Source organism: Pelobates fuscus, chromosome 2, assembly GCF_036172605.1.
Source record: "Pelobates fuscus isolate aPelFus1 chromosome 2, aPelFus1.pri, whole genome shotgun sequence".
Lineage (NCBI taxonomy): Eukaryota > Metazoa > Chordata > Amphibia > Anura > Pelobatidae > Pelobates > Pelobates fuscus.
Window position 1 is genome coordinate 403,628,317 of NC_086318.1, and position 14,069 is coordinate 403,642,385.

The window sequence follows — 14,069 nt, forward strand, 5'->3', positions numbered from 1 at the left end:
CATCATTCTCGCACCAGTAAAGAAGGTCCTTGAAGGGTCCAGGATTTAGATATAGATGTGTTCCAACTATCATATCATGATTATGGACCGGTTTGAAGTACAAGCTGTTATGCAGTAGCTTAATGAAGCAGTTGTAGTGTGCAGATTATGCCTCTGAAGTTTCACTGCTCAATGACCTGCCATTTAGAAGTTAAATCACTTTTGTTTAGTCCTTATAAACCCTGTACCACTGTTTTTAACCATGTCTATGGCTTGAAACAAAAATAAAGAATAAAAAAAAAAAAAATCACTATTGTTTATATTTATGCAGCGCTAGCCACACCTTCCCTGGCTGTGAATGACACAGCCTGCATGCAAACAAAATGGTTTCACTTTCAATCAGATATAACTTACTTTAAAAGTTTTTATCTCGTACTCTGTAAATGTAACTGTAATCACACACAGGAGGCTCCTGTAGTAGTCTAGCAAGCTGTTAACAGAGCAGGAGATAAGAAATTCAGAATTAAACAGAATTTGCAATAAAGGAAGGATAAACATTAGATGAGTCTTTGCAGGAAGTGTTAAGGAAAGCTGTGCAAGACACATGCATGGAGGTGTAACTAGTGCTGCATAAACAAAGTGATTTAACTCCTAATTGGAAAAGAATTGAGCAGTAGTGATGTCGCGAACACAACATTTTCGGGTCGCGAACGGCGGACGCGAACTTTCGCAAACGTTCGCGAACCGGGCGAACCGCCATAGACTTCAATGGGCAGGCGAATTTTAAAACCCACAGGGACTCTTTCTGGCCACAATAGTGATGGAAAAGTTGTTTCAAGAGGACTAACACCTGGACTGTGGCATGCCGGAGAGGGATCCATGGCAAAACTCACATGTAAAATTACACAGTTGATGCATAAAGGGCATAAATCACCTAACATTCCTAAATCACAATGGATATGGATTGACACCTGACATATGACATATTGACACCTTGACATATGGATTGCCACCTGTCCTCAGAGACCCTGATACACACTGACACAGAGCAGAATAGGGTCTGTTCACCCTACATAGGGTCACTTGGCAGATATGTATTGACACCTATCCTAAGGATCCCTGATACACAATGACACAGAGCAGAATAGGGGCTGTTCCCCCTACATAGGGTCACTTGGCAGATATGGATTGACACCTATCCTAAGGATCCCTGATACACACTGACACAGAGCAAAATAGGGACTGTTCACCCTACATAGGGTCACTTGGCAGATATGGATTGACACCTGTCCTCAGAGACCCTGATACACACTGACACAGAGCAGAATAGGGACTGTTCCCCCTACATAGGGTCACTTGGCAGATATGGATTGACACCTGTCCTCAGGGATCCTGATACACACTGACACAGAGCAGAATAGGGACTGTTCCCCCTACATAGGGTCACTTGGCAGATTTGGATTGACACCTGTCCTCAGGGACCCTGATACACACTGACACAGAGCAGAATAGGGAATATTCACTAAAAGCCAAACATTGTTATACAGGGGAATATTCAGTAAATAAGGATGGGGGGGACCTACCGTCCTCCCCCCCGGCCCCCACCCCTGCGCGGTGGGTGGGGGCCATAAATCACAATGGGGGGGACCTACTGTCCTCCCGCCCGCCCCCACCCGTGAGCGGTGGGTGGGGGCCATAAAAATAATGAGGGGGGACCTACTGTATGATGTTGTATTAATCAGGTAGTGTAAGGGTTACGCCCGCTTCACAGTGACAGACCAAACTCCCCATTTAACGCACCGCAAACAGTCCATTTGCACAACCGTAAACTCCCCATTTGCACAAGGTTGGATACCAAGCTAGCCATGTCCGTTCCTTGTCCTCACTGATGTCATTGAAGGTCTCTTCCTCCACCCAGCCACGTACAACACCAAGGGTCCCTGAAAGTATGCTAATAAACTGAAAAAATAAAAAATCGCCCAAGAAGGAGATCTAAAACTGGCATAAGAAAAGGTTAGACAACTATAATAAAGTGATACCTACAAATCCTAGTGAGCATAGGTGTATAATAGAGGGAGAAAGGGAAAGCAGAGTAATGCTTCCTAATACCGTGGTTAGTACCCTTTGTTAAAGGGACACTATAGTCACCTGAACAACTTTAGCTTAATGAAGCAGTTTTGCTGTATAGAACATGCCCCTGCAGCCTCACTGCTCAATCCTCTGCCATTTAGGAGTTAAATCCCCTTGTTTATGAACCCTAGTCACACCTCCCTGCATGTGACTTGCACAGCCTTCCATAAACACTTCCTGTACAGAGAGCCCTATTTAGGCTTTCTTTATTGCAAGTTCTGTTTAATTAAGATTTCCTTATCCCCTGCTATGTTAATAGCTTGCTAGACCCTGCAAGAGCCTCCTATATGTGATTAAAGTTCAGAGATTGAGATACAATTATTTAAGGTAAATTACATCTGTTTGAAAGTGAAACCAGTTTTTGTTTCATGCAGGCTCTGTCAATCATAGCCAGGGGAGGTGTGGCTAGGGCTGCATAAACAGAAACAAAGTGATTTAACTCTTAAATGACAGTGAATTGAGCAGTGAAATTGCAGGGGAATGATCTATACACTAAAACTGCTTTATTTAGCTAAAGTAATTTAGGTGACTAGAGTGTTCCTTTAAAGTAAATTGAGTAATGGACAAAAGTCTTTATTGTATCATTTATAAATAACAGAGGGATACTATACTTCCCACGACTCAGTTTCTTTTGGCACAGGTTGCAAATGGCATTGCTGTTGTCAGAGGCAGACACACACAAAAAATGCCACACTCCTGAGCTCTGCAATGACGGCATTCTAGTGGTGGACACAGCATGCGTTGATTGGCGTGCTGTCGGGCTGACCCCGGGTGCCGATGCATGCTGTCTGACTGTGCGCCTAGCTCCTTGCGACGACCTCCCCCTGCTTCCAACTCGTCTCCTCCTCCTCCTCTCTGTCTCCCCATCTGAACTTTCGCCCTGTTCTTCTTCTTGCCGAGCGGGCACCCACGTGACATCCATGGACGCATCGTCATCATCAACCGCTTCACTTGTATCTGACAACTCAGCAAAGGAAGCAGCAGCGGGTACAACATCATCATCATCACACCGTACGTCCATGTGTGTAATGCTGCCTGAGATATATCCCTGTTATCTACATCCTCTGGCAATAATGGTTGCGCATCACTCATTTCTTCAAACGGATGTGTAAATAACTCCTCTGACATACCAAGTGAAGCGGCTGTGGTGCTAGTGTTGGTGGTGGCGGCAGGTGGGTGAGTGGTATCTTGAGAGGTGCCCGAAGCTAAGCTGGAGGAGGATGGTGCGTCAAGGTTCCATGCGGAAGCTGTAGAAGATTGGGTGTCCTGTGTTAGCCAGTCAACTATGTCCTCAGAACTTTTCAAGTTCAGGGTATGTGGCCTCTGAAAACTGTGCATTATTCTAGGGCAAAAGGGAATCACAGCACCACGACCACGATGGCCCCTGTGGGGTGGCCTGCCTCTGCCTGTCATTTTTTTTTGGATTAGTGGTACTATGCGTGCAAGCTACTGTGCGACCAGATATGAGTGGCACTGTGCAGTGGCAGAGGTTGGCAGAGTACACGCTGTAGGCCTGACACACCCGCTTGAAGACAACTAACTGCTCTTCAATCTATAACAGTGAAAAAAAACATTTGGTTTTTAAATCAACGCTATTGTGACACCAGATATGAGTGGCAATGTGCACTTGCAGAGGTTGGCCGAGTACACGCTGAAGGCCTGACACCTGCTTTAAGGACACTGACTGCTATTAGCTTACAGTGAAAAACTTTTTTTCTTTTTAAAGGCACGCTATAGTGACACCAGATATGAGTGGCAAAGTGCACTTGCAGAGGTTGGCAGAGCACACGCTGAAGGCCTGACACCCGCTTTAAGGACACTGACTGCTATTAGCTTAAAGTGAAAAACTTTTTTTCTTTTTAAAGGCACGCTATAGTGACACCAGATATGAGTGACAAAGTACACTGGCAGAGGTTGGCAGAGTACACGCTAAAGGCCTCACACCCAGACGCTTGCAGACAACTAACTGCTATTCAATCTATTACAGTGAAAAAAAAAATGTTTGTTTTTAAATGCAAGCTTAAGCTATTGTGACACCAGATATGAGTGGTGGCACTGGGCAAGTGGGCACAGTATCCACTGTGAGCCTGACACAGAAGCTGGCAGGCAGGCAACTGCAATTACATTACACAGAAAAAAAAAAAGCAGACTGATGTTCTAGCCCTAAAAAGGGCTTTTTGGGGTGCTGTCCTTACAGCAGAGATCAGATGAGTCCTTCAGGACTGTAGTGGACACTGAATACCCTAGCCTAGCTATCAATTTCCCTATCAAATGAGCGGCAGCTACACTTTCCCTCCTCTATCTAAGAATGCAGCTTCAGAATGAATCTAAAATGGATGCTGTACAGGAGGTGGGAGGGCCTGGAAGGGAGGGTCTGCTGCTAATTTGCTGGAATGTGTCTGCTGACCGCAGGGCCGTTTTTAATATTGATTGGACCCTGGGCAAACATTTGCCTGGGCCCCCTGGACCCTGGACCCCCACCTCCCGGGCATGCAATCACAACCTCAACTCCCACTAAGCGGCAGAACTAATGTATAGAGTGCCCTGTTGCAAGAATATTTTCCAGGCCTTCCCTGTATCGCAAGAGGGAAGAAAAGAGAAATCCCCATCTTTCATATAAGTCATGCGATGCTATGACAGCTGGGGATCTACTATCCTTGCAGGGTTGTATTTGTGAGCAGTGTTTGTGCATTTGAAGGTAAGCATGTTTTTGTATAGAGTGTATGTGTGCATGTAGGGGTGTATTTGTATTTACTTTTACCATTGGAATGCAGTGTGGTACTTGTGTGTAGTGTTTGCTTTACTTTTTTTTTTATTGAAATTTGTCAGATTGGTTAGGTTGCCTTTGAGAGCGTATGGTAGCCAAGGAATGAGAATTAGCCCCATGATGGCATACCATTTGCAAAAGAAGACAACCCAAGGTATTGCAAATGGGGTATGTTCAGCCTTTTTTAGTAGCCACTTAGTCACAAACACCGGCCAAAGTTAGCGTTTTTTGCATTTTTAACACACAAACAAATATAAATGCTAACTTTGGCCAGTGTTTGTGACTAGGTGGCTACTAAAAAAGACTGGACATACCCCATTTTGAATACCCTGGGTTGTCTACTTTAAAAAAATATGTACATGTTAGGTGTGTTTGCGGGGATTTATGACAGATAACGGTGTTACAATGTCACTATTGATACATTTAAAATATATATATATATTGAAACAGCAATTTCCTACTTGTATTTATAGGCCTATAACTTGCAAAAAAAAAGCAATAAAGCATGTAAACACTGGGTGTTTTTAAACTCGGGACAAAATTTTGAATCTATTTAGCAGTTTTTTTCATTAGCTTTTGTAGATAAGTAAAAGATTTTTCAAGTAAAAGTCCAAAAACATGTTTTTGTTTTTTTTTCATTTTTCACCATATTTTATTTATTTTTTTTTAAATACAATATATGACATAATACAAATAATGGTATGTAAAGGAAGCCCTTCTTGTTGTGAAAAAAACAATATATAACTTGAATGGGAACCGTAAATGAGAGAGCGGAAAATTACAGCTAAACCCGCCGTGGCGAACGCGAACATGCTATGTTCACCGGGAATTATTCGCCAGCGAACAGTTCGGTACATCACTATTGAGCAGTGAGGCTTGATCTATACAGCAAAACTGCTTCATTAAACTAAAGTTGTTTTGGTGACTATAGTGTCCCTCTAATTTGAGGAACAACAACGATGTAGCTATTAACTAGTCCAGAAATTCTGGAGAGTTGACTTTGCAAATGTTCTCCAGCCTATCTATCCTAAAAGGTGCAATTTCTGGGAATTCTCCACAATTATTAGCTTAAGTATTGCTATCCTCGTGGAAATGTGTAATTTTTAGCAGATTTAATAATTTAGGTCTCCTAGGTACAATTATTACCAGACTTTCGTGTTGACTCTAGTTACTCCTTGTCACAAGCCAAATGTTATAACACTATATACAGTTATATTAACACGGATTATGTTTTTTAGTAAGCCCTGGCCCTTACTTGTAACAAATATATAATCTGTCATATCTGTTTTTCACTAAAATGCAAAATATCAGTGTGGTGAAGTGTCAGTACATTGCAGGTAATGGGGTACAAATGTAAAATATATAAGTGGGTTGTTTGTACATTTAAGTGAGTACCCCAGGTGAACAAATGTCTTTAAATTCTACTGTGAGCCATTATGAAAGGTTGCCTGCTTTTCCATGTATTAATTTGCACCTGCTAACTCTGCTTAAACTCTGTGCTCTCATATTGTGATCACTTGGCGTAAGGAAGTACATTACAAATGGCAAACCCGCTGTGTTTGTTTTTCTTTGCTGCAGGACCGAGGCTGGAAAATATGCTATTTATTGTCAGCGATGTTTGGACAGGACACAGCAGAATGGGGACCGTGAAGCCAAACCGTCTAGAATGGAAATTCTTTCAATCCTTCTGAGGAACCCTTACCATCACTCTCTGCCATTCAGCATCCCCGTACATTTCTTGAATGGCACATACCAGGTACTTAATCCAGCCCTTGGCTGTAGGTCTTGAAGTAAAATAAAAACTGCCGCCATTACCATTACTCCTATTTTTTTTTTCATGAGAAAATATTTTTTTAAGAAAGGTTAAAACCTGTATTGATGTAGTATTTTAAGGTACAATCTTGTGTCTTTTGAAAGACTGTCAGGGATATTCACTAAGGTGAGAGTTTGAAGGGAATTCAACGTGAATTTTAAATTCAAGTTAGAAACAGCCAAACTGGAAAAATTATCTTATTATTATTATTATTTATATAGCACCAGGTAAGGGTAGGATTACTTACCTGAACCTGTCCCTCACAGGCACCACCATCTGGTGAGCTCTACTCCTCTTCAACTGACGTCACTGCTGTACTTTCGCGCATGGTTAATAAGGAACCCTGCAAAACCTGTGTGAGTATTAATCATTTCTGTGTTTGACTTTGTTTAGGTTGTTGGATTTGATGCATCGACAACAGTTGAAGAATTTCTTTGTACCCTGAACCAAGACATCGGGATGAGAAAACCAGCACAATCGGGATTTGCTCTGTTTTCGGATGATCCTTCTGGAAAGGATTTTGAACACTGCCTGCAAGGGAATATAAAAGTAAATTGATCATTTAGTGAGACATGTTTGTTGAAATTAAAACTCGTTAACATAGAGGAGCATATACTTGACATAGATATCATTCAGACCGTTAGAGCAAATCGAAAAGGTTGCCAATCATGTGTGGACTGTAATGGATCCATGAAGAAACAGAAGGGCTTTTTTGGCATTGGGGTGTCTTAAAAGTTTAAGTAACATATTATACAACTGTTACAAGAGGGAGTGGGTAGTAAGGTTTTACTGAAGTGAGGATAATGGAAAGAAAGGGTTGTTTGTTCATACATATCACGGCAAACTAAGGGTTATAGTAACAGCCCCTTACACCTTACAGCCTAGTAGATCACGGTTTCCAGGTAACCTTCAAGTGTAAACAATTATGCAAATACTGTAATTTTATTATCATCTCACTAAGCTATAGCATATGTAGCTGAAACTACCACTGGAAAAACTGTTGTTTTTTTTTTCTATGTGGAGGTAGCCATCTTGGGATTTTCTAACCCTCCATGACAGTTACTTGTAAATAAAACATGGCTGTGATGTCATTAGCCAATCAGAGTTTGTAATTCACAGAGTAGCGCCCGGCTTTCCGCTATGCTGGAAATTCTTTGTAGAACTCTGAGGATACTTTGTGCTGAAAAACCCCAAAGCTTGCTGGAAGTGGTATTTTTTATTTTAATATAAAAACAAACCGCTGAACAGATTTAAAAATCAACAAGATGGGGTATATCCAGTTATTAAAATATAGAAAACCTTATAACTAAAATATATATATATATATATATATATATATATATATATATGTCGAAACTTTAATATAAATAAATATATAGTATCATATATACACTGCTCAAAAAAATAAAGGGAACACTTAAACAACACAATGTAACTCCAAGTCAATCACACTTCTGTGAAATCAAACTGTCCACTTAGGAAGCAACACTGAGTGACAATCAATTAGCAAGACACCCCCAATAAAGGAGTGGTTCTGCAGGTGGTGACCACAGACCACTTCTCAGTTCCTATGCTTCCTGGCTGATGTTTTGGTCACTTTTGAATGCTGGCGGTGCTTTCACTCTAGTGGTAGCATGAGATGGAGTCTACAACTCACACAAGTGGCTCAGGTAGTGCAGCTCATCCAGGATGGCACATCAATGCGAGCTGTGGCAAGAAGGTTTGCTGTGTCTGTCAGCGTAGTGTCCAGAGCATGGAGGCGCTACCAAGAGACAGGCCAGTACATCAGGAGACGTGGAGGAGGCCGTAGGAGGGCAACAACCCAGCAGCAGGACCGCTACCTCCGCCTTTGTGCAAGGAGGAACAGGAGGAGCACTGCCAGAGCCCTGCAAAATGACCTCCAGCAGGCCACAAATGTGCATGTGTCTGCTCAAACAGTCAGACACAGACTCCATGAGGGTGGTATGAGGGCCCGACATCCACAGGTGGGGGTTGTGCTTACAGCCCAACACCGTGCAGGACGTTTGGCATTTGCCAGAGAACACCAAGATTGGCAAATTCGCCACTGGCGCCCTGTGCTCTTCACAGATGAAAGCAGGTTCACACTGAGCACATGTGACAGACGTGACAGAGTCTGGAGACGCCGTGGAGAACATTCTGCTGCCTGCAACATCCTCCAGCATGACCGGTTTAGCAGTGGGTCAGTAATAGTGTGGGGTTGCATTTCTTTGTGGGGGCCGCACAGCCCTCCATGTGCTCGCCAGAGGAAGCCTGACTGCCATTAGGTACCGAGATGAGATCCTCAGACCCCTTGTGAAACCATATGTTGGTGTGGTTGGCCCTGGGTTCCTCCTAATGCAAGACAATGCTAGACCTCATGTGGCTGGAGTGTGTCAGCAGTTCCTGCAAGACGAAGGCATTGATGCTATGGACTGGCCCGCCCGTTCCCCAGACCTGAATCCAATTGAGCACATCTGGGACATCATGTCTCGCTCCATCCACCAACGTCACGTTGCACCGCAGACTGTCCAGGAGTTGGCGAATGCTTTAGTCCAGGTCTGGGAGGAGATCCCTCAGGAGACCATCCGCTACCTCATCAGGAGCATGCACAGGCGTTGTAGGGAGGTCATACAGGCACGTGGAGGCCACATACACTACTGGGCCTCATTTTGACTTGTTTTAAGGACATTACATCAAATTTGGATCAGCCTGTACTGTGTTTTTCCACTTTACTTTTGAGTGTGACTCCAAATCCAGACCTACATGAGTTGAAAAATTTGATTTCCATTTTTTTATTTTTGTGTGATTTTGTTGTCAGCACATTCCACTATGTAAAGAACAAAGGATTTCAGAAGAATATTTAATTCATTCAGATCTAGGATGTGTTATTTTTGTGTTCCCTTTATTTTTTTGGGCAGTGTATATAGTATAAACTCTAAATTATTGACTTAACTACCTGAAAAAGTAGCACTCTTTCCTCCCCTCTCTCTTGGTGCTTCCATTTTCTTGAGGTTACATCATTAACATTTTAGTGTAATTAAAATAGCATTATAAAGGGTTTTATTTACACATATAATGATTTATGTACTCTGCATGATGTTTATTGACTTTTTTTTTTTTTAAGGTATGTGATATTATTTCAAAGTGGGAGCAGGCATCAAAGGAGCAACACCCTGGAAAATTTGATGGCACACGAACTGTTCGGCTCACTTACAAGAATAGGTACTGGTTTGCTTGCTGTATTATAATTTTTTTTTTGTACTTTTATTTATTTAAGTTTTTAGTGAAAGTACATAAGTTATTGTTATTAACAATAAGCGTACAAACAAGTCAGATAGCGTTTCTCCACCCTCAATAGATGATAAGTGCCTTTTTGTGTCTGCACTTGGCAAAGAACAAACAATAGAAAATAATCAATAAAGTACAATAAAAGAAAGTAAAATTCAACGTTTCTCTTTCTGTAGTTTTACTTATATAAACTTAGGAACATATTTGTGCAGCCAATAGCTTGACTAATTCAATAACGGAACTTGGTATTTTTTAATTTTATTTAACTTGGTTTATTTTTATTCAACTTAGCAAATGTTATGGTCATTGTGCACCTCCCAATAGTGAATTAGCCATATTGTCACAGCTGAGGTATATCTACATGTAGTTGAATTTACCATACCATAGTATACCGTACTTATAGCCAAAACTTGATATCATGCTGCTTCTTTTCAAGTCTTCTTTTAAATTGGCTGTTAAAAATTCTAAACCTCCCTACTATGCCTCCCTATTAGCAGCCCCTCGTCCTTAGTCCTCTTTATTTATGGGCAGAACTGTAAAATATCGGCTATATTTTCTACTATGATTTTTGGTTTAAATTTCTCCCAACTTTGCATTCCTGTATGCGACAAAATCTAGGTTAGCACGAGTTTGCTGAGCGCTGCGGAATGCGTTGGCACTATGTTAATAATTGTAAATGTATGCTCCTGGCTGAGGCTAATGTCGTGGCAGTACAGGTTCCCACATTGACATCATGACATCATGAAAAGAAACGGTATATTCTATATCTTAAGACCTATGGTAACGACAACCCTAATGTAAGGGCTGACATTGGATTAAAAGTATGGTTTCTAATCGAACTCTATAGAGCCCTACATGTTTCTCCTTCATCTACCTTAACCCCTTAAGGACACAACTTCTGGAATAAAAGGGAATCATGACGGAATATTTCTATCATGTGTCCTTAAGGGGTTAAACTTAATCGATCATATCAGTTTCCCCTACCATAACATGTGTCTGCATGCACCTAATCTTTGTTTCCTAACTAGCTGCTCAGTTTAAAGGGATCCCCCCCTCTCGGGCTCCCACCATACTGCGGTGCTGAAGGGGTTAAGACCCCTTCAGCCTGTTACCTGAATCCAGCGCTGATGTCCCACGGCGCTGGGTCAGGCTCCACCCACGCTTCTCTCCCGCCGACGTCAGCCGACAGGGGAGGCCTAATGCGCATGTGCTGCAATGGCCACGCACGCATTAGACCTCCCCATAGGAAAGCTTTATTCAATGGTTTCCTATGGGGAAAATCTGACGCTGGAGGTCCGTGAGGATGTGCAAAAGGGTCGCAGCACCCAGACTTCTTCAATGAGCTGAAGTGTTCTGGGTTCCTACAGTGTCCCTTTAAGGGTATTTTTTATTTTAACTGCCTAATGAGACCCAAGATAGACACTATTTCTCAAAAAAAAAGTGCAATCTGGTAAACCAGTTTTTAAAAACATATTAACGTACAGAGTTTGTTTTCTAAACTAATAATTGTGGGGACATTTTTAATTTTTAGGTCCAAAAAGACCGACAAAAAAATTAGAATTTATCATCTTCTGCTATCCCGGCCTAAAATTTGCCTCTTTTTGCCAATTCCTCTTGTAGTCAACAAACACCAAGATTGATCCTGGGTCTGACTGAACACAATAGGAGCTGTAACTGGGGTGTTAATATTTTCTGTTCCCTTTATGAAACCATTCAGATACTGCTGTCGGTGATAAAACACAGTGCACGCCATTATGTCGTTATTGACAGTAACAAAATAGCAAGTGGGGTCCATCTCAGCCTTATTTCAAGCTCTTAACGAATTCCACCCTTTATGTATTTTAGCTTTTTGTTGAAAGCCGTTTTTAAAAAAAAAAAAAAATTTATACTCTATTGCAGATTAAGTTTTTCGATGCAGGTGCGAGGGGAAACAGAGCGAGAAAAGCTACTTTTAGTTCACCAGACAAATGATAAAATCGTTAATGGCATGTTTCCAGTAAATAAGGAATTGGCAGTGGAACTGGCTGCTCTGCTTGCCCAGGTAACCTCCGAGAAAGAAAGACGTATACCTTTTAATGCAATTTTCAAAGCAATTACTTTTAATGAAGCATTTAGCTAATGTGCAGAACACCATTAACCATTAATTAAACAATTTGAAGTCTGTATATAAAAAAATGATGTTGCAAGGAGGTTTTTTTAACCTTCGCTTGGTCTATTAATCTTGCGCTTTTCCTCCTCCTGTACTTTGCAGGTGGATAACAGATGTGAGTGCAAAGGTATTATTAGTCCATTGTTTTAATGGAGCAATGTGTACAGTAATGTGCCTAATGTATGGAATAATGGCAGTAATGTGGTTTCAAAAGAAATAAACGCAAATAATAAAGTAGCACAGGTTTTAATCTTAAAGCAGCGGTTGCCTGAGAAAGTGGATAATACTGTTCTCTATAAGGGTCTATTAGAGGTTCATGGTTACATTAGCAAATGTTTTCACATTTAAAAAAATGTTGATGTGTATATATTTTATGTACGGGTGGAATCATATCACCAAGATGGGGTGCAATGGGGAAAATTTTAAAAAATGTGTTGGAAGAAAACCAGTGGAACGTTCTAAATGGGGAATCACCTTGGAAATCAATGGAATCAGTAGGAACATTCTGTTGGTTTCCATCAATAATTAGGACTTTGGCCAACTTCTTTATTACTGAAACCTTTCTGAGTGTTCCACAATTTTCTGTGCAATGCCTGGGTAGGAAGGCACGCGTATTAATTCTAAAATAAGAGGCCAAGCTAGACCACAGTGCCAGTGTCAGGCAGGTTGTATATTAAATAAATAACTAGCAGGGTGGTATATATTGACTACATGCTGGTTGGAGCTGTATTTAATTGTACACCATTTATTCGGGTCAGGCTAAACTCCCTGTTACAAGAGGGCAGAGCACAGCATTGCTACACAGGATGGGAAAACAATGACAAGTTTGGTTATATACCTAACAAACAGCAGCTTTTCTTTTACCCAGTTACAACAAAATCACTGAGCTTGAAATTCTGGTATTTGCTTATTTGCAAACACAAAGTCTTGTTCTCACAATTCTACCTCACCGCTGTGAGAAGGACTGAGCCAACCCAACTGACACAATATTGAATACCTCTAATAGAATCCAATACTCCAATAGCAATTGGAAATAGCAATTTCTGCCTCCTTCGGATCACACCATGTTTGCTCGCAATAAAATCTGTCCCAACAAAGTGTCTCACATGATGATGATCTCATCTGAAAAAAGGTGACTTGCTAATGTCATCATTCAAATTCATTAAGCTACTGCCAGCATCCTTTTATCAGGAGATGCATTTAAAATATGGCTTCAACATACTACTCCCCACCGAAACAGTTTATACTCCGGTTCTACCAATTAAATAGCAGTTAGTGATGTCCCAAACGGTTCGCTGGCGAATAGTTCCTGGCGAACATAGCTTGTTCGCGTTCGCCACGGATGGCGAACAGATGCGATGTTCGGTCTGCCCCCTATTCGTCATCATTGAGTAAACTTTGACCCTGTACCTCACAGTCAGCAGACACATTCCAGCCAATCAGCAGCAGACCCTCCCTCCCAGACCATCCCACCTCCTAGACAGCATACAATTTAGATTAATTCTGAAGCTGCATTCATTATTTTTTTAGTTTGTGTGTATTATACATTATCCTCCCATAGTCAGTAACCTGTGTTTATTATACATTATCCTCCATGGCCAGTAACCTGTGTTTTATACATTATCCCCCCATAGCCAGTAACCTGTGTTTATTATACATTATCCCCCATAGCCAGTAACCTGTGTTTATTATACATTATCCTCCCATAGACCGTAACCTGTGTTTATTATACATTATCCTCCATGGCCAGTAACCTGTGTTTATTTTACATTATCCCCCATAGCCAGTAACCTGTGTTTATTATACATTATCTCCCCCATAGCCAGTAACCTGTGTTTATTATACATTATCCTCCCATATCCAGTAACCTGTGTTTATTATACATTATCCCTCCCATAGCCAGTAACCTGTGTTTATTATACATTATCCTCCCATATCCAGTA

General features: G+C 41.3%; 1 protein-coding gene across 1 annotated transcript in view; it reads left to right on the forward strand.

Moving 5' to 3' along the window:
* The window catches only part of PLEKHH2 (pleckstrin homology, MyTH4 and FERM domain containing H2), a 165,819-nt gene that overhangs the window by 142,379 nt on the left and 9,371 nt on the right, over positions 1–14,069 (forward strand). The window contains exons 22-25 of the mRNA XM_063443900.1: positions 6,455–6,632; positions 7,083–7,238; positions 9,814–9,911; positions 11,877–12,018. Coding sequence (XP_063299970.1) covers positions 6,455–6,632; positions 7,083–7,238; positions 9,814–9,911; positions 11,877–12,018 — 574 coding nt within the window. The remainder of the gene's footprint in view (positions 1–6,454; positions 6,633–7,082; positions 7,239–9,813; positions 9,912–11,876; positions 12,019–14,069) is intronic.